This window comes from Prunus avium, chromosome 3 (assembly GCF_965620075.1).
Source record: "Prunus avium chromosome 3, drPruAviu1.hap1.1, whole genome shotgun sequence".
In the NCBI taxonomy this organism is placed as follows: domain Eukaryota; kingdom Viridiplantae; phylum Streptophyta; class Magnoliopsida; order Rosales; family Rosaceae; genus Prunus; species Prunus avium.
This window is the reverse complement of record NC_142286.1, coordinates 32,166,273-32,191,635: the sequence shown is the minus strand read 5'-3', so window position 1 is coordinate 32,191,635 and position 25,363 is coordinate 32,166,273. Positions and strand designations below refer to the sequence as shown.

General features: G+C 41.8%; 4 protein-coding genes and 1 pseudogene across 7 annotated transcripts; all 5 read right to left on the bottom strand.

The window, feature by feature from the left end:
• Positions 1-1,870: 1,870 nt before the first annotated feature.
• LOC110773106 (7-deoxyloganetin glucosyltransferase-like) lies at positions 1,871-7,480 on the bottom strand. 3 transcript variants are annotated; one of them, XM_088251191.1, is made up of 4 exons: positions 6,815-7,480; positions 5,833-6,711; positions 2,751-4,342; positions 1,871-2,606 (listed from the first exon to the last, which is right to left on the bottom strand). In XM_088251191.1, the coding sequence occupies exons 1-3, from the start codon at positions 7,338-7,340 to the stop codon at positions 4,293-4,295; spliced, it is 1,455 nt and encodes a 484-aa protein (XP_088107317.1). In that variant the 5' UTR covers positions 7,341-7,480; the 3' UTR covers positions 1,871-2,606; positions 2,751-4,292. The 3 variants fall into 3 exon arrangements, with proteins under 3 accessions (XP_088107317.1, XP_088107316.1, XP_021833304.1); XM_088251190.1 differs by having other exon boundaries at positions 1,874-2,641; XM_021977612.2 differs by lacking the exons at positions 1,871-2,606; positions 2,751-4,342 and having other exon boundaries at positions 5,508-6,711; positions 6,815-7,479.
• A 1,279-nt stretch (positions 7,481-8,759) lies between these two features.
• On the bottom strand, positions 8,760-10,464 carry LOC110773105 (7-deoxyloganetin glucosyltransferase-like). The gene is made up of 2 exons (XM_021977611.2): positions 9,906-10,464; positions 8,760-9,795 (listed from the first exon to the last, which is right to left on the bottom strand). Exons 1-2 carry the CDS (start codon positions 10,462-10,464, stop codon positions 8,858-8,860), a joined length of 1,497 nt encoding a protein of 498 aa, XP_021833303.2. The 3' UTR covers positions 8,760-8,857.
• Positions 10,465-10,647: 183 nt separating this feature from the next.
• LOC110773104 (7-deoxyloganetin glucosyltransferase-like) lies at positions 10,648-12,606 on the bottom strand. Its single transcript, XM_021977609.2, has 2 exons — positions 12,064-12,606; positions 10,648-11,970 (listed from the first exon to the last, which is right to left on the bottom strand). Exons 1-2 carry the CDS (start codon positions 12,581-12,583, stop codon positions 11,033-11,035), a joined length of 1,458 nt encoding a protein of 485 aa, XP_021833301.1. The 5' UTR covers positions 12,584-12,606; the 3' UTR covers positions 10,648-11,032.
• A 437-nt stretch (positions 12,607-13,043) lies between these two features.
• Positions 13,044-14,768, bottom strand: LOC110773101 (uncharacterized). Its single transcript, XM_021977607.2, has 3 exons — positions 14,074-14,768; positions 13,738-13,971; positions 13,044-13,544 (listed from the first exon to the last, which is right to left on the bottom strand). The coding sequence occupies exons 1-3, from the start codon at positions 14,623-14,625 to the stop codon at positions 13,245-13,247; spliced, it is 1,086 nt and encodes a 361-aa protein (XP_021833299.2). The 5' UTR covers positions 14,626-14,768; the 3' UTR covers positions 13,044-13,244.
• Positions 14,769-16,177: 1,409 nt separating this feature from the next.
• Positions 16,178-18,531, bottom strand: LOC110773100 (7-deoxyloganetin glucosyltransferase-like; annotated as a pseudogene). The gene is made up of 2 exons (XR_015834322.1): positions 17,416-18,531; positions 16,178-17,170 (listed from the first exon to the last, which is right to left on the bottom strand). The product of XR_015834322.1 is annotated as a 7-deoxyloganetin glucosyltransferase-like (transcript).
• Positions 18,532-25,363: the final 6,832 nt, after the last annotated feature.

The following is a 25,363-nucleotide window of genomic DNA, read 5'->3' as shown; positions in this document are numbered from 1 at the left end:
AGGGATGCCCTAAGCGTTGATGCCACACAGGAGAGGAAGTACGGATACCAAGGAGGGCCACGTTGGTGGTAGGAAAGGAGGAGGAGGATGAAGGAGACTGTAACAGATAGATACCATTTTCACTCTTGCAATGGAAAAGTGTCTTCCCAGAGACGAAATCCTTCACATAGAAATCAAAGGGGGTGAAAATAAAATAGACATAATTATCAAGAGCAAATTGATGTACACTAAGCAAATTATGAGACACTAAAGGACAATGAAGAACTTTATTTAAATGGAATTGAGAGATGGAACCATAACCAATATTAGATATGTGCAAACCTTTGACTATTACCCACTGAAACTTGATCTGAACCACCATAATTCTGAGGGAGCTGGAGATGAGCAAGATCATTTGTTATGTGAGCGGAGGCACCACTATCAGTGAACCTGGTGGATGACTAAGCGGGAGTATGAGAGGCAACCATCGCTTGGGGAGCAACAGAAGGGCGGGGACAATGACGAGCCATATGACCATATTCACCACAGTTATAACAATGATCGTGAAACCCATGAGAAGAGCCATAAGACAGAAAAGAGAAACCACCACGGCTAGCAGCAACATGCACGGAAGGAATAGCTTGGGAAGAGAGCGGAAGGATGCCCCGACCAGGAGAAAAACCGAGGCCAGAAAAGCCACCACGAGAGCCAGAGAATCTGCCACGGCGACCACCACAGGAAAAGGAGGACCCACGGTTGGAGAAAGTCATGGCCATGATTAGCATAAAACACTGTGGCAGAATCTGATGTCATGGAAGAGGTGTAATCAGTATGAGTCTCAGTAGTCAATAGCATCATCGAAGGCCATAAGAAGGTCACATGATTGAATAGAGTTGACGATGCTCTAGCACGCCGGTCCGACACCATTGAGAATAAGGTCAATAAGATCATCGTCATCCACAGGTTTGCCAGCAAGAGCCATATTATCAACAAGAGTAGCCATCTAATTGAAAAAATCGATGATGAAGGAGATACCTCGTTTGGTGGTTTGTGACTAGTGCTTCAACTGAAGAATATGAGAACCAGACTGAGAATTGAAACGTTTCTCCAAAGAGATCTAGGCATCACGAGCTATAAGACAACGAGAAACTTGAGAGAGCACGCTAGGAGTGAGGGTAGAATTGATCCAACTGAGCAACTCTTGATCAAGCTTATGCCAGCCCGCATAGGCAGGGTTGGGAGTGACACCATCAGAGGTGAACTGAGAGGGACACAGATTTGTTTGATCAACAAATCCGACTAAACTAGTACTCTTCAATAGGGGTAAGAACTGAGCTTTCCAAATGATGTAGTTTGTACGATCCAGTTTGATAGAAACAACATAGGAGATATTAGGAAGAGAGGCCATATAGGAGAATCAAGCGACGTCATAGACGACGAAGAAGCCATCAGAGAAGGAGGAGGGGATGAGGGAGGAGTATTTGATGGAGATGGTTCAGTAGAAGAAGTCATATGTGGGCAGAGAAAACACCGAGAGAAAATGTAGGGAAGCTAGGCTAGGGTTTAGAGCTTTGATACCATGTCAGAGATTCACTTAGGTTTGAAACTGGATGATTTGTATTCACATAGAACTAGAATATTTATACAAGTGGTGGGTTGGTCTCCAAATACATTCCTATTTGGTTACAATTACCTATAATTACGTGGGATTACAATATCACAATAAAGGAAAACTAAATCACAGAGATTGGAGTTGCTGATTTTGTGCAGATTCGGCGCCATCTCTATTGGAAACAAGGACACAAAATCCTCATTAACAATTCAAAATCATATAACAAAATCAAGATTATAAATTTTGGAATTTAAAGTCCAAGCATGATATGGTAGAGATGGAGCTGCTACAATGAGGGGGTGTGAGTGGGGGGTTTGAGTGAGGGGTTCAATCCAACCATCCAACCATCCAATCATTAAAAAAGTTTAAGTTCAAAATTTCCTCTATATTATTGGATAGTGGTATTGAACCCCTCACTCACAACCCCTCATTATAGCATTTCCTTGGTAGATATACATATATAATGTAGATTCCATAAAATTTTAACTTCTTACGCTTTTTAACATCAACTAAAATGCTAGAGTAAAATTAATTTTGAGTGGGAAGTTAAACATGTTTAACCAAAAAGACAAGGAGGTACCCAGAAGAAGGGAAGCTTGCTATTTGCAAGTCCCCAACAAAACTCAATAAGATCTTCTGATTTTATGACCACTATGCTGCCAAAGTTGACATAAACAACTGAGTTTGGCGCCTTAGCATTGAACCATTGAAGGCATTCGGTTTCTTCTTTCCATAGACTATATCCCATGGACTTCAAAGGGTGTTGTGGTATCTGATTGAGAAGTAACTGGAGAGGGCCAATGGTATAAGCAGGTGGAGGCATTGATGAGAGAGCATGCAAAACATCTGCCTCCAACTCATCAAAAGTACGAAGAACAACTGCTGAAGCTTTATCAACTCTGTCCATTGCTTCCAAGGCTAATTTAAACAAGATGTCATTGGGGTTTGTAGTTTGAAAGGACTTTGGAAGATCCTTTAAACGAATAGCTTTCGTTTTGGGAACCCAATCTATGACCTGGTCCAAAAAGCCATTTGTTAAATAGCTCTCCTCTGCAACACCCAAGTCAAGAAAAATTTCATCATCATTTTAAAAAAAAAACAAGAAGAAATTTAGCAAAAAATTGCTCAACTGCTTCAATATTATGAATACTTCTGTCACCTTTGAGTGGTGCAAGTCCTTTCTCTACCAAAGTGGGATATCGCTTACAGCCCATGAATCCAATTGCAGCAAAGTAAAGAACAGTGCAACAGGGATTTCAAGTTCTTCAGCAGCTGTGATGCTGAAAGTCATGAAACCATCTGAAACAATGCAAGTCACTGGAGGATTACTAATATTGTTAGAAGTTGCCGTGTCATTGAGTTTTAAAAGGAGGTTACGAAATACTGCCAAGAATTTTTTTCTGATGGAATCGCAAAGCAAATAGGAGTTTTGGCCGGCATCCTCATCTGAAGCTGGAAGACCATCTGGAATGGTTTCGAATTGAAAATCAGGCAAGCCATCAAGGGAGTTAGTGTTGGGGAACCACCAGTTTCCCCCCATCACGGCATAACCCGACGGAAGAAATAAACAAACAAACCAACAAGCTGAAGATGACAATGAGTAAATACATGAGAGAACACACCAAGAATTTACGGGGTTCGGCAAAGAACTGCCTACATCCCCGGAGAGTCACCACCTTCACTATAACATGAGAAAGATACAAGTACAAGAATTAACCACTCAAGAGTTCTACACCCAACCCGAGTCCCGTATCCAATAGGATACACCCCTTGTACACCCTCTCTCATAAATATGAAAAACACTCTCTCCCCAAGAGATATATCCTCTCTTGAACCTTGATGAACCCAGCTAATTTCCAGCTGAAACATTTTCCAGAAGTTCGTGGGACTGCTTGCTTGCATCTCACAAGCAGTCCACTCCCTCCCATTTCTCCTCTCTGCCGTGCTCTCTGTCTCTCTCTCTGGCTCCTTGGTGTGACACAAACACACTCTTCTCTCTGCCAAGCCTCCTTGTTAAATAGGAAAAGCAAAGACAAATAATGCCAGGCATTATTCAATCACCAATGAATGCAGACAAGCACCAAGAAAGCAGCCGCACCTATTCTCCTTTGGTGCCCATTTAATAGTTAATAAATGAAGGCTGATTTTTCTCTCCAAAATCAGCCACACCCACATGCCAAAAAAAGGGACCAGCCACATGCCCACATGCGCACCAAGCTCATAAAGAAGCCTCGAGCCATGCTCCATCAGCAGCCCACATATTTCTCTTTTCCAGCTGCTTCACATGCCTTGTTTCCTCCCTTTAACCCACGTGAGTGGCTGCACTCCCCATTTACTACATGGGTTCCACATGAAATTTTTACCAATTTCAACAGTTAGGTCCAAGAGATTTAAGAAAGCGGCGGTGGTTGAACTCTGTGTTAACAAAGGTTATATGAAAACCTCTATGGTGTAGGAGCTTTGCTAATTTCAGCATTGCCTTTATATGGCTTTGAATTGGAAAGGGAATGCATACAGCATGAGGCTTATTGCCTTGTACTTCTATGGAGCTCATCTTAGATTGTGTGTACAGTCAGTGTATGCACGTATGAACAATATTTGCACTCACAACACAAATGCAGTAGAACTCTATAGTTCTAACAACATTTTTGTGCCATGTCTGACTTATGACAAGGAGACCCGGCAGCCTAGAAAGAGTCAGTCAGGGTATACGACAGTAATGGACGGCTGGATTTGTTCCTTTTTCTACTGCTGCAAGAAAGACAAAATCAAGAACCACCAGAGATAGCATTGATATATATTATCACCATTATTTTTATTTTTATTTTATAGAAATGATATTTTACTTTAATCTAATTTAAACTAAGAGGAAGAGAATTCGAACTTGGATGCAGAATAGAGAGCACATCTATTCTAGCCAACTTGATTAAATCCATATATGCAATCACCATTATTTATTAGAATTACGTAACTTTTATATAACTAACTATACAAACGTAATCAATCACTAATAAGGCACTCAAAAGCAAGACAGAAAGCCACATGAATTGAAAAATGAAACGAGGGCCATACATGCAAACAACATTTCAGTCCTTATCAAACACCAGTTTAGGTCCTATCTCATATAATATTCAATTCAAGAAAAACAACAAATCTTGCAAATCCGAAACTCAACCGAGAAAAAACAAGGCAACAAACCACTTGAGCACGACTCTTTTCCCTTATACTAGCCATGCAAAGATAGAGGAGGAGAGATAGAGGACCCCCACCACCATTTTATAGTAATTTTATTGTCACCATCCATTTTTTTTAAATAGCGGCTAAAATATTTTTGTCAGAATCTTCGGCTCATTGGGACAAATTTTTTATTTTTTTATTTGATTTTTTATGTTTGGTGTTAAGACAAAGTCAAGAACCACCAACTAACAAAAATATATAAAAAAACAGCACATGGCAGACAACCTTTTTTTTTTTTTTTTTTTTTTTTCAAAATGAAACATTAGCTCATTAAATATATATGACGATCACCATTATTTGTTTGAATTATGTAAACATGTAGTTGTTTGTAACTATACAAACGTAATCAATCGAAAGCTACAAAGAAAGCCACATGAATATATTGAAAAATGAAAGGAGGGCAAGTTCAGGTCCTATCTCATATCATATTCAAGAAAACAACTAATCTTGCAAAGGCAATCCAAAACTCAATCAATCAAGAAAAAACCACTTGAGCACCAATCTTTTCTCCCTTACTAGCTATTGGATTCCGAGCTTCTAAAGGGGTGTATTTAATTGGGATTTTAAAAGACTATTTTGGGATAAATAAGTCTTGTGGTATTCAATTAAGACTTTTAAATGATTTAAACAAGTCTTGTGTCATTCCATTAAGACTATTAGGATTTTTAAAAGAAAGTGGCCAAATCTGTAATTTTGTTGTCACCATCAATTTTTTTTCAATAGCTGCTAAACTATTTTTGTCAGAATCTTAGTTTTCTCTGGTATATCAATATATTAAATTAAGAACGAAAGTAGAACCAAGCTAAGCATTGGTTCATGAGCAAAACGAAATTATAGATAGATGGTCAAGAGGGAGGGAGTGCATATGCAGATCTTTATAGTTCTAAATTAAGACCAGCAATAACATACACTTCATTAATTAACACATTCTTATGGATATAAGATCTAGCTTTTTCTTAATAGCATTTGATTCACTAAATTGTTCAAGTTTGTGGATGAAGAACCTTGTGGACCAGTTGCTTCTTCTGCTAGCTTCTTCCACTCCATGGCCTTACTTTTCATTGTCTTACCCTTCTCTCCCTCCATTAACTCTCTAACAATCTTCTCCACTTCCTCTCTCTTGACATTCTTGTCCATCTCCATGCCACTGCCCCATTGATTGCAAGTACACCAGCTGTTTGTTGGCTGGTCCGCGAAAAGTGGCCAACAGATCATAGGCACTCCGGCAGACAAACTCTCAATGGTTGAATTCCAGCCGCTGGGTGTCAAAAACCCTCCAACTGATGGGTGGTTAAGGACTTGCTCTTGTGGGCACCAATTTACTATTACACCTCTTCCCTTGGTTTCAGCCACAAACTCAGGTGGAAAAATCGCCAATTCGCCAACAACGAAATCAGGCCTAATTACCCACAAGAAGGGATAATTTGTATTTGCAAGTCCCCAACCAAACTCAACAACAAGTTCAGGTGTCATGACCGCTAAACTGCCAAAACTCACATAAACAACCGAGTTTGGCTCTTTAGAATTTAGCCATTGGAGGCACTCAGTTTCTTCTTTCCATAGACTATAGCCAACAGACTTCAAAGGGTCTTCTGGTATCTGATTGACAAGTAGTAAATCAATAGGACCGATTGTATAAATAGGTGGGATAAGCATGGTTGAGAGAGCATCCAGAATCTCTTGTTCCAATGCATCAAATGTAAGAAGAACAACAGCTGAAGCTTTATCTACTCTATCCATTGTTTCCACTGTGAGCTTAAAAAAGATGTTGTCTGGATTTGTAATGTGAAACACTGTCGGAAGTTCCCGTAAATGGATACCTTTCATTCCTGGAATCCAATCAATCACCTTGTCCAAAAAGCCATTTGTGAAATAGCTCTCATCTAAAAATTAAGCTTTGATCAGGCATACAAATCTATTCTTTAGAAACAAGCAATATATAGAATCATAAATGTAAACAAGTGCTTCAATATTAGTTTCTTTCACCTTTGAGTGGTGTAAGTCCTTTCTCCACCAAAGCAGGATATTGTTTAGAGCCCATGAAGCCGCCTGCAGAAATAGTAAAGAACATAGCAATAGGAATTCCAAGTTCTTCGGCAGCTGTGATGGGGAATGGCATCAAACCATCCGAAACAATACAAGACACTGGAGGGTTGGTATTGCTGGAAGCTGCTCTGTCATTGAGTTCTTTTAGGAGGTTAAGAAACAGAGGCAAGAAGTTATCGCGCATTGAATTAAAAAGCAAAAAGATGTCCTGGGAAGTATCCTCATCTGAACTGACTGGAAGACCGTCTGGAAAGGTTTCGAATCGAAAATCAGGCAAGCCATCAAGGGAGTTGGGTCCAAGAGATTGAAGAAAGCGCTTGTGGTTGAACTCTGTGTTGACAAAGGTCACATGAAAACCTCTGTGGTGGAAGAGTTTTGCTAACTTAAGCATTGCCTTGATATGGCTTTGAAGTGGAACTGGAAGACATACAACATGAGGCCTATCTCCTATTGCCATGGAACTCATCTTAGAATTAGATGAAGTGTATGCATGCGCTATAATTTATAACTCTTGCTTTTGTTTTGTGTGGCTCTGTCATATGACAACAATATCAAGGCTGGACATGATAGTGCGGTTTGATCTTTTTGTTAAAGCAAGGCCATCCAACTAACCCAAAAACGTGTCTCTGATTCTCTGTTTTCTACTAGTTAAGATTATCTTGATGTTAGGTGATCTTCGGTTGATGAGTCCTATGAAAAAGTCCATGGCACACACAATAACAATGGACTCTATACTATGAATGAAGCATCCCTGTGGTCAAAGTAATTAAGTTAGGTGAATTCTCTGAGCTATGCTATGTTAATAATTGTAAATTTTCAAACCTAAAACTGTTTGGCAGCCAGTCAATTATAGAGTATAGACTTTCTAGTGTCTGGTTTTGTTGTCAATGGAAAAAGAAAACGTGCTTCGATAATCTGTACAAACTTCAGTCATCTCCAGGCATTCCAAAAGCAGGAAATCCACATGACTAGTTTTTATTGAGAAATGCAAAGAGGGCCAAACATAAAAGGTCCTAAAGAATATGTGGACCGGTGGAATATGATCTAGCTTTTTCTTAATAGCATTCGGTTTACTAAATTGTCCAAGTTTGTAGATGAAGAACCATATGGACCGGTGGCTTCTTCTGCCACTTTCTTCCACTCCATGACCTTATCTTTCATTTTCTTACCCTGCAGTCAGACTTTCAGACACCCGTAAAGCCCATAATGTTGCTTGCTGCAAAAGTAAAGAAGAGTATGGTAGGTGAAGGAAGTTGAGATTCCACCCCAAAACCAATTGGCAATGGGGGGAGTAGCCCAACTCCTTATAAGCACATTTCAATGTGGGACAAATACTCTCAACACGCCCCCGCACGTATGGTTAACTTTCAAGCCTAGTGGACAACACATATTGGGTGACGTGGGAGCACGTGTGACCGTTGGGCCCAACACGTGAAGCCTTGCTCTGATACCATGAAGGAAGTCCCAAAACCAATTGGCAATGGGGGGAGTAGCCCAACTCCTTATAAACCCAGGCTAGGTCCCTTAACATTTCAATGTGGGACAAATACTCTCAACACGCCCCCGCATGTGTGGCGAACTTTCAAGCCTAACACGTGGACAACACATATTGGGTGACGTGGGAGCACGTGTGGCCGTTGGGCCCAACACGTGAAGCCTTGCTCTGATACCATGAAGGAAGTTGAGAATAGGAATGCCAAGTTCTTCAGCGGGGGGGGGGGGGGGGGGTGGGGTTTGTGAATGGCATGTATTCATCTGAAACAATGCATACAAGTCACTGGGGATCAATGTTAAAGGAAGTTGCAATTTCTTTGAGTTTTTTGAGGAGGCAATATATATTTTCTGATGGAATGAAAAAGCAAAGTGATATCTTTGGAGTTTTGCTAATTTCAGCATTGCCTTTATATGGCTTGGAAATGGAAGTTGAATACATCTTGCTACAACATTAACAAAAAAAATTAATATTATTCTTATGAATAATCTCTATTTTTTTCTTAATAGCATTTGATTCACCAAATTGTCCATGTTTATGGATGAAGAACCATGCGGACCAGTGGCTTCTTCTGCTAGTTTCTTCCACTCCATGGCCTTAATTTTCATTTTCTTACCCTTCTCCCCCTCCATTAACTCTCTAACAAGCTTCTCCACTTCATCTCTCTTCACATTGTTATCAATCTCCAAGCCACTGCCCCATTCATTGCAAGTATAGTAACAATTGGTGTGCTGCTCGGCAAAGACTGGCCAACAGAGCATAGGCACACCCGCAGTTAGACTCTCAATGGTTGAATTCCAACCGCTGTGTGTCAAAAACCCTCCGACGGATGGGTGGTTCAGGACTTGCTCTTGTGGGCACCAACTTGCTATAAGACCTCTTTCTTTAGTTTCAAACTCAAACTCAGGTGGCAGAATTGCTGATTCACCAACAATCAAATCCGGCCTAATTACCCATAAGAAGGGAAGCTTGCTATTTGCAAGTCCCCATCCAAACTCAACAAGTTGTTGTGGTGCCATGACCACTAAACTCCCAAAATTGACATAAACAACTGAGTTTGGTGCCTTGGAGTTTAGCCATTGGAGGCACTCAGTTTCTTCTTTCCATAGACTGTATCCCATAGGCTTCAAATTCAAAGGGTCTTTTGGCAAATGATTGAGAAGTAATTGTAGAGGGCCTATTGCATAAACAGGTGGAGGCATAGATGAAATAGCATCCAAAACATGTGGCTCCAACTTATCAAAAGTGTGAACAACAACTGCTGAAGCTTTATCAACACTATCCATTGCTTCCCTGGCAAAGTTAAGCACAATGTCATCCGGATCTGTCGTTCGAAAGCAGCTTGGGAGATCCCTTAAACGGATACCCTCCATTCCTGGAACCCAATCTATTACCTTGTCCAAAAAGCCGTTTGTCAAACAGCTCTCATCTACAACACAAGACCCAAGTAAAGAAAAGTTGCATCATTAATTTGTTTAAAAACAAGCAATTTATAATCATACATTAAACAACAATTGCTTCCCCATTTCTCTTTCACACCTTTGAGTGGTGCAAGTCCTTTCTCCACCAAAACAGAATATTGTTTAGAGCCCATGAAGCCAGCTGCAGCAATGGTAAAGAAGAGTACGACAGGGATTCCAAGCTCTCCGGCTGCTGTGATGGTGGATGTCACAAAACCATCTGAAACCATACATGTCACTGGAGGATTATTAATAATATTATTATTGGCACTGGAAGATGCAGTGTCATTGAGTTTTCTGAGGAGGTTTCGAAACGGAGCCAATAAATTTTTTCTGATGGAATCAAGAAGCAAAGGGATGTCTTGGACAGTATTTCCATCATCATCGGTATCTGAACTTATTGGAAGGCCATCTGAGATTGATTCATATCGAAAATCAGGCAAGCCATTGAGGGAGTTGGGTCCAAGAGATCGAAGAAACCGCTTGTGGTTGAACTCTGTGTTGACAAAGGTTATATGGAAACCTTTGTGGTGGAGGAGCTTTGCAAATTTAAGCATTGCCTTTATATGGCTTTGAAATGGAAGCGGAGTACATACGACATGAGGCTTATTGTTATTGACTACTGAAACTGAACTCATCTTAGATTGTGTGTATCAGTTGTAGCACAAATACAATATATACATATAATTTTACAGGCCAACGTTTTTTAGTGTGTGTCTGTTATCTGCCGATGAGTCCAATAAACAATCGACGGTCGGCTTTGCTCTTTGTATTGTAGTTTCAGTAAAGGCCACATATTGAAAATATTCTCATAATAAAGGCGGCAGCTGTGAAAGGAAACAAAAACTACATCTCTAGCAAAACCACTCAGTCTTACCAAGGATTTAAAGCTCTTTGGCACAATTGATTACAGTTTCTCTTTGTCCTCTCTACTCATTCATCAAATACTCAAGACATGTTCAGAAATAATTACTAAGGACCCTTCTATATAGAACTTAATCAGCATGTAATCCACCAAGATTGTTCAGCTCATAGATTTAAGTGTTTAACAGTATATAGATAACAGCTCATTGAGAACGTAATGTTTGGAATTCTTCATAAGCATATGCTGTTGCTGCTAACAGAGACAACGACCTTGCCATGGCGCATCTTGATCGATCTTGCTAGTTTATTTATAAGACAATAGCCTATGCGCAGTACATCCTGCTAGTTATTTTTTAATAGCACTTGATTCACCAAATTGTCTAAGTTTGTGGATGAAGAACCATGTGGACCAGTGGCTTCTTCTGCTAGTTTCTTCCACTCCATGGCCTTATTTTTCATTTTCTTGCCCTTCTCACCCTCCATTAACTCTCGAACAAGCTTCTCCACTTCCTCTCTCTTGACATTCTTATCAATCTCCATGCCACAGCCCCATTCATTGCAAGTATACCAACAGTTGATTGGCTGGTCAGCAAAGAGTGGCCAACAAACCATAGGAACTCCTGCAGACAAACTTTCAATGGTTGAATTCCAACCGCTATGTGTTAGAAACCCTCCAATGGATGGGTGGTTAAGCACTTGTTCTTGTGGGCACCAACTTGCTATGAGAGCTCTTTCCTTGGTCTCAGCCACAAACTCAGGTGGCAAAATTGCAGAGTCACCCACCACCAGATCAGGCCTAATTATCCACAAGAAGGGACTCTTGCTATTTGCAAGTCCCCAACCAAACTCCACAAGACATTCCGGTGTCATGACTGCTATACTGCCGAAGTTCACATAAACAACAGAATTTGGCGCCTTGTCGTTTAACCATTTGAAGCACTCGGTTTCTTCTTTCCATAAACTGTATCCCATAGGCTTCAAAGGGTACTCTTGTGGTATCTTATTGAGAAGTAATTGGAGAGGGCCAATAGCGTAAACAAGTGGAAGCATGGATGAGAGAGCATCCAAAACATCTCTCTCCAATACATCAAAAGTATGAAGCACAACTGCTGAGGCTTTATGAGCTCTGTCCATTGCTTCAATGGTGAAGTTGAGGAAGATGTCATTAGGATCATTTGTAGTTTCGAAAAAGCTTGGGAGATCCCTTAAACGGATACCCCTCATTGCTGGAATCCAATCTATTACCTTGTCTAGAAATCCATTTGTTAAGCAGCTCTCATCTGCAACAACCGAGCAATTATAGAAAAAATTCATTTGTTTAGAAAACAAGCATAATGAATCATAAAATTAAACAACTGGCTCAATATATTCACCTTTTAGTGGCGCAAGTCCTTTTTCTACCAAAATGGGATATTGTTTAGAGCCCATGAAGGCACATGCAGCAATGGTAAATAACAGCGTGACAGGGAGTCTAAGTTCTTCAGCAGCTGTGATGGTGAACGTCATGAACCCATCAGAAACAATGCAAGTCACTGGAGGATTAACACTGCTGGAAGTTGTATCGTTGAGTTTCATGATGAGGTTACGAAACGGGGGCAAGCAATTTTTTCTGACAGAATCACAAAGAAGATAGGGGTCTTGGGTGGAATCTGCATCTGAATCAGGAAGGCCATCGGGAATAGTTTCAAACCGAAAATCAGGCAAGCCATCAAGGGAGTATGGTCCTAGAGATTTAAGAAAGCGCTTGTGATTAAACTCTGTGTTAACGAAGGTGATATGAAAACCTTTGTGGTGGAGGAGTTTTGCTAATTTGAGCATTGCCTTTATGTGGGATTGAAATGGAAGGGGAATGCATACAGCATGAGGCTTATTATCAACTGAAATTGAACTCATCTTAGTTTTTGTTGGTCAGTGTATGAGTTGTGTTTGCAATTCACACAAATGCAAGCAGTAGAGTTTTATAGGCAATCAACAATTTTGTGTGGGATTGTTCTATCACAAATTCACAATGAGTTCAATAAATAAAGGACGGTGGGGTTTGCTCTTTTTATTGTACTGTTATTAAAAGGTCCATACTGAGCTTAGAGGTTATACGCATATGGTGAAAAAAAATTCATAATGAAGGCGGCTTTTGTGAAAAAAATGCTGAAAGAGTAACGAAAATTAGTACCCAAAAAAATGCCGAAAAACTACATCTCTAACAAAAGACATGGGTAACATTACTCATCTTTGAACATATCAACCCATCAGTCTCACCAAGAATTTACAGCTCATTGACGCATGTGTTAGCATTCATTTATTAAAATATGTACCTGTATAATCTGTATGAGCAATTTCTATTGAGAAATGAAAATGATGGGCAATCAACAAAGATCCTGAAGTTCTATTTACTTGTTCCCCAAGTTTCTCAGAAAACTATTAACAGGCCTAATATGGTTGTGTTAATCCTGTTTTCAATCTCTCATATCATATCAAGAAACAGCTAGTCTTGAAAAACTTCAACACACAAACATTAAACTCAAGAAATGGTTGTCTTTCAGTAGTACATTGCACATCAACCAGAAGGGCAGTCCCTCGCCCAGTGCCCTGGCTTGCCACACTTATAGCAAGAGCCCGGTGAAGCAGCAGACCGTGCTCCCAACTCAACCGGAGCATTATAGGAAGGAACTGCTGGGCAATCTCTTGCCCAATGCCCTTCCTTTCCACACTTAAAGCAGGAAGAACCAGTTCTCACACCAAAGCCATTGTTACTTGCCTCACTCGAAACCTTCCTTTCCACCTTGGCAGCGCCGCCACCCAGAACACCAGCAGCTGGCCCGGTATGCTCATTGCACCACTTGAAGAAACCGCATCCCTAAACGAGCCAAAAAACAAAAAACAATAAGCCACTATCCATTTCTATTACGATTCAGAGTCCAAACACGCAGTTTCTCTTGGACATTAATTCAAACACATAATAAATATACAATAAAGATTCCAAATTTGCAATGCATTCCTATCTAATTGGGCCAAAATCAATGAATTAGGCTCAACAAGTTAAAGGGTACCTCGTTTGCAGGACAACGATAGAATTGGCTGCCGATGTTTTTGCCAGTTTTGGCTGTTAAGATTAAGCACAGACCACCGCCACAGGGACATTCAAGAGCAGGAAATGAAGAATCAGATGCAGCATAACTATGGCTCCTAGTAGCGCTACCACTACCCATACCAGTACTAGCCATTACATTAGGCCCAGAAGAAGCATTGTCACACCACTCAAAGAAACCGCATCCCCCATTTTCCTGTCAAAATTCAAGCAAACAAAACCAATAACCATGACATCCATTTCTCTCTTAAACCTAAAAAAGACAAAAAATTAGAAATGGGTTTTGTGATTCGTGAACCTGTCTAAGAGGGCATTTGTAAAACTTTCGACCTCGATTTTTCTCAGTATTTGCAGTGAGCACCATGCAGGCGCCAAATCCACAGGGGCAGCTCTTCTCCGGAACCGAAATCGAAGACGAAGAGTCTCCGCCGCCGGAATTACCATAATACCCTCCACCGCCGACTCCTCCTCCTCCTCCACCGGTGACATCACAATCGCGGGCCCAGTGTCCCGGTTTTCCGCACTTGAAGCACGAACCACCGCCAGCAGAAATGCCGTCGTTTCCGGTCTGGCCGACATTGACTCTCCCCGTCGAAAATCCGCCGCGTGGAGGCTCGGGGGCTGCTCTTTGGCTTCCTTTGAGAGCCGCGGTGTAAATACCGCCATCTTCGTCGTCCGAGCCTCCTTTGTGATTCGCGCGGGAATGGAAAGAAACGGCGGCGTTTGGAGAGGGTGCGATACTGATACGCCGACGCTTGCTGGCGAGCGCCTGGGCCTCAGCTGCCGCCACCTGAGAAAGGAAGTCGTCGTCTTCGATCTCGATGACCAAACTCTTTGCTGCAGTCTTCATCTCTCTCTCAGTCTCAGTCTCAGTCTCTCTGAATCACTCGGCTCACACCAGTGAGAAAATATGAGGAGGCATTTCGATTTTCTATTTGGTTTTCGTTAAATTGTTTTATTTTGGCCCTCATTTTCCCCCTCTCTCACTTTCCCGGCTTTTTTTTTTCCCCTTTTGACCAAGTTAGTGCTATTAGCAAATTTAACCATTTCAAAATAGGTAAATTCTATTTCGACCCAACCCCAAAATTTTCCCCTCGAAATTTCCCATTTTACCATTCAACGAAATTGAAAAAAAAACCCCGGAAAATCAACAACCTGTACTAGGGGTCATCATTTGGCCTACAGGTTTGTGGGCCAATTGGGGCCCGACCGGCCCATCAAGAAAAAGCCCGGTCCAGCTCACAAAGCCCATTAAAGTCCAACACAAAGGCCCATATATTTTATATAAATATAAATTTAGCTTAAAAGTGAAAGGAAATGGAGACACACACAAGGGGTTTCGAACCCCTACTACTTTCATTCGAATCAACAACTTATCCACCATGCCATAGACAATTTAATAATTATATGTTACACCATCTGATATTTATATATGCTTCATCAAACACCTTGCCACAACTGAATATAAGCCATATCAATAATATTGGAGCTACATCAAACTATGTCAACTTAGAATGCACTTCTTCCATGTCATCTTTTAGAGCTTTACGGTGAAGAGAATGTCACAAGAGTTCATATGAATTTTTGTTTTAGTTTTCTAAATCTTAATTTATGTATTGTGAATTTATGAAATGAACAAAGAAAAAAATGAAGACATAAACATATAGATAAATGTAAATAGAGAATTATGAAAAAAAAAAAAAAAAACGTAGAAACACACCAAAACATAGAAGAAAAAAAAGAATTGACAAAAAAAATCAATATTAAAAAAAATACAAAATAAAGTAGGCCCATTTCGACCCGCCTTGTTGGGCTTAACTCGGCTCAACCCGATGAGCTTTTTCAAGCCTAACCCATGGGCCGGCCTTGGACTTTGAATTTTTTTTAAAAACCCGGCCTCGTTATTTTCTCTCTCCTCTTTAAAGCCCTGTCCAACCCGACCCAAGCCCAATAAATTTGGGCTAGGCTAGCCCGGGCTGACCCATTGACAAGTACTAACCTGTACCTAATGTCGGCCCCTCCATGCAATCTGGCACAACCCCATCCCCTTCTTCTTTATGTCTCTGCAAACTCCACAGTCATACTCACATATAGGCCGTTAGTCCAATTGAGGAGTTTTCAAAGGAGAGAGAAGAGGGGTTAATGAGGGAGGGGTGGTCATGCAATTTTCTTTTCTAGTTATATTAAAAGGATCGAACTCTTGACTTATTCTGATACTAATTCAACCTATCCATCATCCTTCACCAGTTTGGGCAAATTAAGGATGTAAAATGGTAAAATTGACATTTGATCATTCGAATATGTTCAATCAGCATTTTTGTTTGATTAAAAAGAAGAAAAAAAATAAATTTAGCCCATTTTATCTTTCCCAAAAAATGAAGCAAAAAAAAGAGCCAGCCTACTTATCTTAAAAAAGGAGTTGCAAAGTAAATTTTATGAGACGGAAAAATTAGTACATGTTACACGTGGCTTTTCCTTAGAAGCACATGGTTCACTAAATTGTCCAAGTTTATGAATGAAGAACCTTGTGCACCAGTGGCCACTTCTGCTAGTTTCTTCCACCCATTAGCCTTATTTCTCATTTTCTCACCCTTCTCTCCCTCCATCAACTCTCTAACAAGCTTCTCAACTTCATCTCTTTTCACATTGCTATCAATCTCCATCCCACTGCCCAGCTCATTGCAAGTATACCAACAATTTGTTAGCTGCTCCGAAACGAACGGCCAGCAGATCATAGGCACCCCTGCACTCAGGCTCTCGACCGTTGAGTTCCAACCGCTGTGTGTCAAAAACCCTCCAACTGATGGGTGGTTAAGGACTTGCTCTTGTGGGCACCAGCTTGCTATTAGACCTCTTTCTTTTGTTTCATCCACAAACTCAGCTGGCAAAATAGCTGAGTCACCAATAACCAAATCAGGCCTAATTACCCACAAGAAAAAATGCTTGCTGTTTGCAAGTCCCCAACCAAACTCAACAAGTTGTTCTGGTGTCATGACGACTACACTGCCAAAATTCACATAAACAACCGAGTTTGGGGCCTTGTTGTTCAGCCACTGGAGGCAGCCAGTTTCTTCTTTCCATAGACTGTATCCTAGAGATTTCAGAGTGTCTTCTGGCAGCTGGTTGACAAGTAATTGGAGAGGGCCGATGGCGTAAACAAGGGGAAGCATAGATGAGAGAGCATCCAAAACATCTCGCTCCAACGCATCAAAAGTATGTAAAACAACTGCAGAAGCCTTGTTTGCCTTTTCAGTTGCTTCTATGCCTAAGTTAAACACAATGCTTTTGGTATCTGTAGTTCGAACAAAGCTTGGAAGATCCCTTAGCCGGATGCTTTTTAGTCCAGGTATCCAATCTATGACTGTCTAGGTAGCCATTAGTTAGATATGTCTCATCTGCAAATTAACAATAAGGAAAGAAATGTTATAATGAGTTAGTTAAGTAATATGAATCAATTGAATCATAAACAGGGAGAAATGATCTCTTGCTTGACTGTGAATCTGTGTACAACTGATCAAGTCGATTCTTCCTCGAAGGTATGGTACAAATTCAGAGTCCGGCAACATAAGCATCTAACAAAAGAACATTTCCCAAGTTCATAGATCTTGTTTCATTGAGATATCCTCTCTCTGCCCTCCACCTTTTAGGGGTGTAAATCCTCTTTCCACCAGGGCATGAAAGTGTTTGATGGCCATGAAGCCACATGCAGCAATACTGAAGAACGACACACTGGGAATTCCAAGCTCTTTGGCGACTGTGATGGAGAATGGCATGACACACCATCTGCTACTATACAAGCCAGAGGACAAGTGTTGGAAGTTGCTACATCGAGATTGAGTTTCGTGAGGAGATCGCGAAATGAATCCAAGAAGTGGTTTGTATTGATTATGGAATCAGAAAGAGCAGCGAGGTCTTGGGTGGAATCTGAATCTGAAGTTGGAAGGCCATCTGGGATGGCTTCAAACTGAAAGTCTAGCAAGCCATCAAGGGAGTTGGGGCCTAAAGATTTGAGAAAGAGTCTATGGTTGTACAGTGTATTGACAAAGGTTACATGAAAACCTCTATGATGCAAGAGCTTTGCAAATTTGAGCAGTGCCTTTATGTGGCTTTGATATGGGAATGGGATGCATACAGCATGAGGCTTACAAGCTGCTGCCATGGAAACTGCCTAATTATCTGTTATGTTTTAGGCTCACTCAGGCATATTAAAATAGGCTAATTGAGGATCTTTGGTCTCTGAACTTGTTGGTAGTTAGCACTGGGGCGTTTGTCTTTTTGGAACGGACATCTCTGACGTCAACAATGAAATCTTCAAGACAAAATATGACAGATGTGAGAATGATAAAATAACAAGACAAGATATGACAGATGTAGATAAAACAAAATAACACGCAGAACTGTTGCTCAGCGCTTAAAGCCGTTCGAAGACGGCGAGGAAATTCTACTATTAACAGAAGGAGATTACAGAGGAATTAACACTCTCACCACAACAGGAGATTACAGAGTTCGACTCTGTCAACCCAAACCACAAATACCAAAAGGAGAACAGATACAGATGTATAAAGCAACTCATAAACTGAAGAGCAACCGAAAACAGAAGAAGAGAAACTTGCAGACTCTCCTCGTTGATCATTAAGTCGCTAGCACACCAAATACAGAAGAGAGATTCACAAATGAGGCTCACACCCAATGACCAAGAAAGACAAGACAAAATGGACCTTTGGCTCCTCACCAAAGCTGCTGCATGCAGCAACATAGAAGCAAATAAATAGAGAATTTCTCTATGATCGGCAGCCCAGGGGATAAGAAGCGTATTCAATAAGCTTCAATGTGTGGCTGAAAAACACAAAAGGGACACGTCACACGTGGCCTTCATTAAAGCCACACCAATTTGTTCCACCAAAGTCAACATCCTCCTGGTTTTCTGGAATTATAATACAGCTTGAGGTGCCATGCCTTTTCTTTTTCTATGGTTTTTGAGTATGCGCATTGAAATTATATATATTTTATTAAATGTGCTATGCATTTTTATATGGTTTTTGTGTATTGATAATCCCCTTTTAATAAGGTCATATATATAATGCAGAACTGTGATTGATGTAATGTGTTATTATTTGAAAGGTTTTAAAATTGAACGTTTTGATTTTGTTTTGTTATTACAGAAAAGGAAAAACACAATTTTTAATAACATAATGCACTCTTCATTTATTTATTTATTTTTCATGTTTCTGATGTCATAGCGTATTTAAGACTCACATTTGAATGAAAGAAAAAGAGAACACATCTAGCTTAGCTGAGCTTAGCTTTTCCTTAGAAGCACATGGTTCCCCACATTGTCCAAGTTTTTGAATGAAGAACCTTGTGAACCAGTGGCCTCCCCTGCCAATTTCTGTTCACCCGTTTTGATTTACTTCCTGAGATGACAGGGCAAAGTTCCCCATTAATTCAAAGACCATGTTTTGGTCAGTGAATTAACTTTCTTTATGTGTTGAGCGTGCCACTGTTAGCAATTTTTCAACCCTAACAGACTTATGGTAAAAATAACTTGCGCCCCAAGCTACTAACTTTGATCAAACGATTGTGAATTTGGGTGAGGAATATCTCCCAAGTAAGTTCTTTTCTATGCCTTAGACTGGTAAGGACTTTTACAATTTTTCTCAGTACGAAAACCGGTAATTCTGACCAGAATGAAAGATGACATATTGAACCAATTTCAGACAGAACTCCCTTTTACAAGACTCAAAAAGGGAAAAACTGACTATACAAGGACAAGAAGAGGGCCGTGTTTCCATTTCTGTCTGGATAGTTGCCTCTGTTCTGGGCTGGACTGGGTACGCCTGTGCTGGACTGGACTTTTAACAACTTCAACTGCTAGGCTTCAGCTGCAAATCGATACCAAAGCTTGAGTTTGGCAGAGCTTTAATCTATTTCGAACCCTGGAAGGCTTTTGGATGGGTAGAACTGGGACTTCTCCAGTCTGAAAGGGGCAGAAGTGGCTGGACTCGAGCTGGAAATGGGCTGTAATACCTGTGCTGCTTAGTCAGGGCTCTTCACAAATTTGTTGAGTTTTTCATATTTGAGAAAACTCGAAACTCTGCTTAGCTTGGCTTTTACTGAACCAAATTTGTAACGAGAGAAATCTCGTTATTGTTGACTAGTGAACTGGGATTCAAACCAGAGGTAGCGATTTAAACTTGTCTTTGCTGGGAGAAGACAGGATGATTCTGCAAGCTTGTTGGCAAGCTTTTGAATATTTCAGGCTCGAAGTCTGTTGGAACTTGTTTAGGATTTTTGTGATCAAGTGATCATTTGAGTGTTTGTCTTTTGACTGAGTTTTGGTTGGTTGGTTGATTGATTGATTGTTGCTCTGTTTACCCTCTTTTGTATATATAGGAAGTGTTCCTCTGAGAATGGGCGGCAAATAATCAAAAGATCTTTTTAATTTTAAAATGAAATAAGCAAGGGTTCTATCCATTTTCTGGCGAGTAAACACTCAACGATTAGTTCCTAAGGTGACTACTTCTATATTTTTGATGGAGTGCCATGCCTGTTCTTCCATTCCACCTGCTTCTGCAAAAGTCTGGAGTTTTGGAGATGGCTGGCTCTCAGCTTTTGGACAGCTTCCTGTTTCCCGCTTATCTCTTTTTATAAAAACAGAGTCTGCTTACCCTCGAAAATGGCATTCCTCCAAAATATCAGAATATCTTTAGATAAACTAAGCGGGTTCTAATCTTCTAGCAACAAGCTACTTTAGATTTTTTCTTCTTTTATACCTGCTCCTGTTCTATTTTCAGTTTTCAGCCGAAATTATTGACTCCTCCAAGTCAGGGATCACGTGGGACTGTTCCGTTTTGAAGGCCAGCTTGAGTCTAGTTTGCTTTTGAGCCTAATTTTGGATTTCTTCGAGGCCCAAGTTTTTTCTGATTCCTATTGTTCCCAAGCCTCTTAATGTTTTGGGCCGTGTTTATTTGTTTCGATCCGTTTAATTTAAAGGGTCGGATCGCGTTGATGGGCTCAGAGCTTTGGAACAGTCGGCTTGGGAATGTCGTGGGCTTTCTTCTTTAGGCCTGGGTGCGCCAAATTTGAGCCCAAACAATGCCCCCATTAAATCTGAACCGTTTGTCAAATGGTTTTCAGATTTAATGTTTTCGGCGATTTTAATTTGTGCGTGCCAGTTTAAAACGTCCCCTGTCTGCCACGTCCACCTACCTAGACCTTGTGGGGAAATGGTCAGTTACTAGCTGGTCACTAGCTCATCACTTATCAGCTTTCAGGTGGCGTCTTGTCTTCCTTTTCCCATGATTTTGAGTCCTTTAAAAGAAATTTGAAATCTTCAGTTCCTGTTCATCTCAAGACCTAGCTTTCTCAGAGTTCAATTTTCTCGGTTTTTGTCGGAATCCTTTCCCTTTGCTCTGTTCAATCCTTAAACCCTTTTCCGTTCCTAGTCTGTAAGCCTAGGAAATGTCTTCTCCAAGGACTCGTGCCCAGAGTGCTTCCTCCTCGGTTCCTCCAGACTACATTACCGGAACTGGAATCGATGCTCACGCCATGGAAGTTCGAAGCAGACTTCACCCTTTTGTTCAGAAAAAATTGGATGAAAACGTGCTTCATTTGTTCGACAGTACTCTGACCTTGGGACCTCGCTGGTTTGGTTCTGTTCCAGCTGAGATAGCAGAGTTAATTAAGAAGGATGCCGAAGCACCCTTATGTTACCAAGGGACTTCTGCCTTGTCTTCCTACTCTTGGGTCAGTAAGAATTTAAGCCGTTCATTTCCGTCCAGTGAAGTAAGGAATAGTCCTGTGAAGTGGGCGGACTGGATTGACAAACTTCTTCCCAAGTTTGGAGCTCACTGGAGGCGGGCAGGAATTTATGATGCGATTCTTCTGTCTAAGCAATCCATCAACCGGGATGAGAACCTGCTTGCCGCTGCCCTATGTTTCTGGAATTCTGCCAGCAACACGTTTGATTTCCGGGTGGGTCCAATGGCGCCAACTCTGCTGGACATGGCTCAGATCTTTGGGTTCAGGCCCCATGGACGACCTGTGGATGCTGTTGGAGACTATCATCGTAGGAGGAACCATGAGAAACTAGCCAAGCCTTTCACTGTCTCTCCTGCTACTATCAATCAGAACTGCTCCTTTTCCATTTTTCTGAGGAAATTCAGTGTGGAGAAGGACAAGGATCAGCAGCATATGCTATTCCTTATGTATTGGCTGAACAGATTTGTGTTCCCCAATCGTTCTTCTGCTGTTCTGCTTGAGTACAGGCATTTGGCAGAAGCCTTACACAACCATACCGACGTTGGACTTGGGCCGTCAGTTCTGGCTCACCTTTTCAAGAACCTGCATACTGCCACAATGGAGAATCCCCTGAATTTATCTGCTCCTGGCTCATTTTGGATGATCCAGGTCTGGTTGCAGGAGTATTTTCCAGAGTTCCGATTTCCTGATCTAGTTCTGCCTGAAAAGCAGGTTCTGGCTCTCCCTCTGATGTCGGCAGAAGTGCCCAAGCGTTCCATTGATGAATACCTGATATGGTTCAGACACTGTCTTAAGCGCTCCGCGGCTCAATGGCAAGTGGTGATCAGAAGAACCTATCCTTGGTTCCAGCCTGGGCACCGGCTTTTTGAAAAGGAGCCAGAAGAGGAGGCTGCCAGGACAGAATACAGGAGGATATTTCTGAGCGTAGCCTTGCTGAGGGATCTGCCTCATGGAGGCGGAAGGCCTCCAAGTTATCATCTAGGGGCGGAAGTATACCATCCTAACTTTTGTGCAAGACAGCTTGGCTGTCCCCAGGTTATCCCTTTCAAATACTACCGAAGTTGCAATCGAGCCTCGTCCTGGAGGGATTCAGATAATCTGGAGGTGCACAAGGATGCTCGTTGTTCAGTTAATAAAATCAATAACAGTCTGGATGGTCTTTATCCATCCTGGGAGCTCAACTCATCCAGTTCTGCCGACTTTGAAGCTTGGTGGAAAGCCAGATTTCGAGGGATGCCCGCTTCGGCTGCTGCGGTTAGGGTGCTTTTTGAGGGCTGGACCTGTGGAAATGTGTTTGGCGAGGCTGAGGCCAGAAAATTCACAGTTAAGACTATTCAAGATGTCAATGATCAGATCATAGAAGGTAAATTCTTCGTTCTGTCTGCAAATTCTTGTTTTGTCATTTATACTTGTCTTGACAAATCAATTCTGCCTGTATCAGACCCCTCCATGAAGAAAATCATTGGTGAACAGACGGCTCAAGCTGGGGCAATGTTTGGTAAGCTTCGATCTACCCTGTTCCTTTTATTTCCTTATACTGTGTTTAGTTCTGACTTCAAATTTCTTCCTCATATAGTCAGTTCTGTCATTGCTGCTGGGGACCTAGAGCCTCCTTCTGGTGAGGAGGATGAAGATCTGGCAGAACAGTCTGCCGTGGCCACTCCAATTGCTGGAAAGAAAAGGAAAGAGAGCACTTCTGCTCAGGGCAGCGTTGCCCAGCCTGAAACTTCTGGTAGGGTCCTTGTGTTTAGATCCCACTTCCTTTTGACCTGTTCTGCCTTGTTCCTTCTTCTAATCCTTGCTTCTTTTATGCAGCTGAAAGCCCTCCTCCTCCTCCTCGCACCAGGTCTAAAAGACTTAGGAAGAGGCGTGAGATTGATTCTGATGAGACAGAAGAGTTTGCTGCCAATCCGAATGAAGCCTCTGGGACTGATGATGAGCTGAGAGAAGCTTTTGAGGCTGTTGAAAAAGAGGAGCAACAAGAAACGGCAGTGGAAACTCCAAAAAAGAAAGGAAAAGATCTCGACGAAGAGGTGGGGCTGAATTCTGGTCATTCGTAGACATGCTCTTTCTGCTTTTTCTTTTCTAACTCCTGATTTCTGTTTGTCTGTTTAGGAGGAGATCCCGGCTGAGGTGATCGCAGAGAGCATTGCCTTGGCTCAACAACAGCGTGCCATTCCCCGGACAGAGCTGACTAGCTCAGAACTGGCCGCCTTTGAATACACGGAGGCTGAACATTCTACTGCAGCTCCAGTATTTGAGGAACAGCCAGTGCCTTCTGTTTCAGAGCCAGTGGAACAGGTAGAAGTTCCTGTAGCAGCTTCAACCAGTCAACCTGCATTCGAGCCTATAGAACAAGCAGAACTCTCTGTTACAGCTCAAGCAGAACAGGCAATGCTAGGGTCTGGGGAGCATATGGAGGCTTTGGCAGAATCGGGACCTGTGGGACGGGTAGAACTTCCGGTTGCGAGCCTGGCAGAACCATCTGCCTCGGGGCCTGTGGAGCAGGTGGGGCTTCCTGCTGCAACCCCAGAATCTGAAGCAGAATTAACTGCTACTGTTTCTGAAGCCATGGTAAGTCTTTGTCCTTTTATCTCTGTCCATCCTTCGTGCTTTATCCTGTCCTTGTTTTCTTTTACATCTTATTCTTTTCAGGTGGAAGTGCCCGGAACTGCAGGAGCCGTGGCAGTGGTTATTAGCCCTTTGAAGCCTGTTCTCGCAGCCGTAAGCATTCATCATGTCATGAATTTTTCTTTTATCCCTGCCCTTTTCTAATCCAACACTTTGATTTTGCAGATGCCTGTCCAATCCCGTGCTGTTTCAGTCATCACAGCCTCCCTTGCTGACCCAGAATTGGCTGAGTTCGAGGCTATGGACTTGGACGCCCAACTGGACAGGTTGGAGAAACTCAGTTCTACTCCCAGCAAGGCCAAGTTCAAGGCTGCAGATGAGGCGATGGAGAGGGTGAAGATCTGGCAGTCTAATGAGCTGGAACTGGAGGGGAACAGGGAAGCTGTTGAACAACTGATGAAGGATCTGGACCTGCTGCATAGGCAGAACATGGCTCCTAAGCCAATTCTTGAGATAAGTCTGAACCTGGCCAGAGATGTGCTCAACCTTCACGATCGTTATGAGGATCTCAAGCCTACCTTCGAGACTTCTGAGCTCTGCAAGACAACTTATGATGCCAACTTGGCTGATTATGCAAAACAGAAGGCAGAACTGGATCAGATGGTCGCGGGGTACAAAGAGGCCAAGGCTACTGCAGATAGGCTGGAGGAGCAGATTGAGGAGCTTCAAAAACAACTGGCAGAACGCAGGGAGGTACAGCGCGAACTGGGTGCTAGACTGAGTTCTAAGACCAAGGCCACCTTCCTCGTGCAGAGCATGGTTTCAGCTTCCAGGCCAGCTTTGGAAGTTGCAGAGGCTTCAATCCACCAAGGGGTACTGCTTCAGAAGGAGCTCTCCATTAAGAAGACTAGTCTGCAGGAGACCCTTAAAAAATTAGGATTTTAGGATTTTATTGGATTTGTAATGAGCTGGTTAGTCACCAAAGTGACTATTCGAAAAATAGAAGTTTATTTATTTTTGCAATTTTGATTTTTCTGGATAAACTGAAAGAAAACTTAGAAAAAGATATTTGTACAAAATTAAAGCTAAAACAAAGTCAAACAACAGTCTCAAGCTGTTCCCTTTCTATCCCAGGATCCGTCTGTACAGCCTGTGAATCCCACATGGTTGGATAGAATTTTTTTAACCATTTGCCATTGATTGGCGCAGCATGGACTTCTCCATTTCGATCCTGCAGCCTGTACGCCCCTAATCCT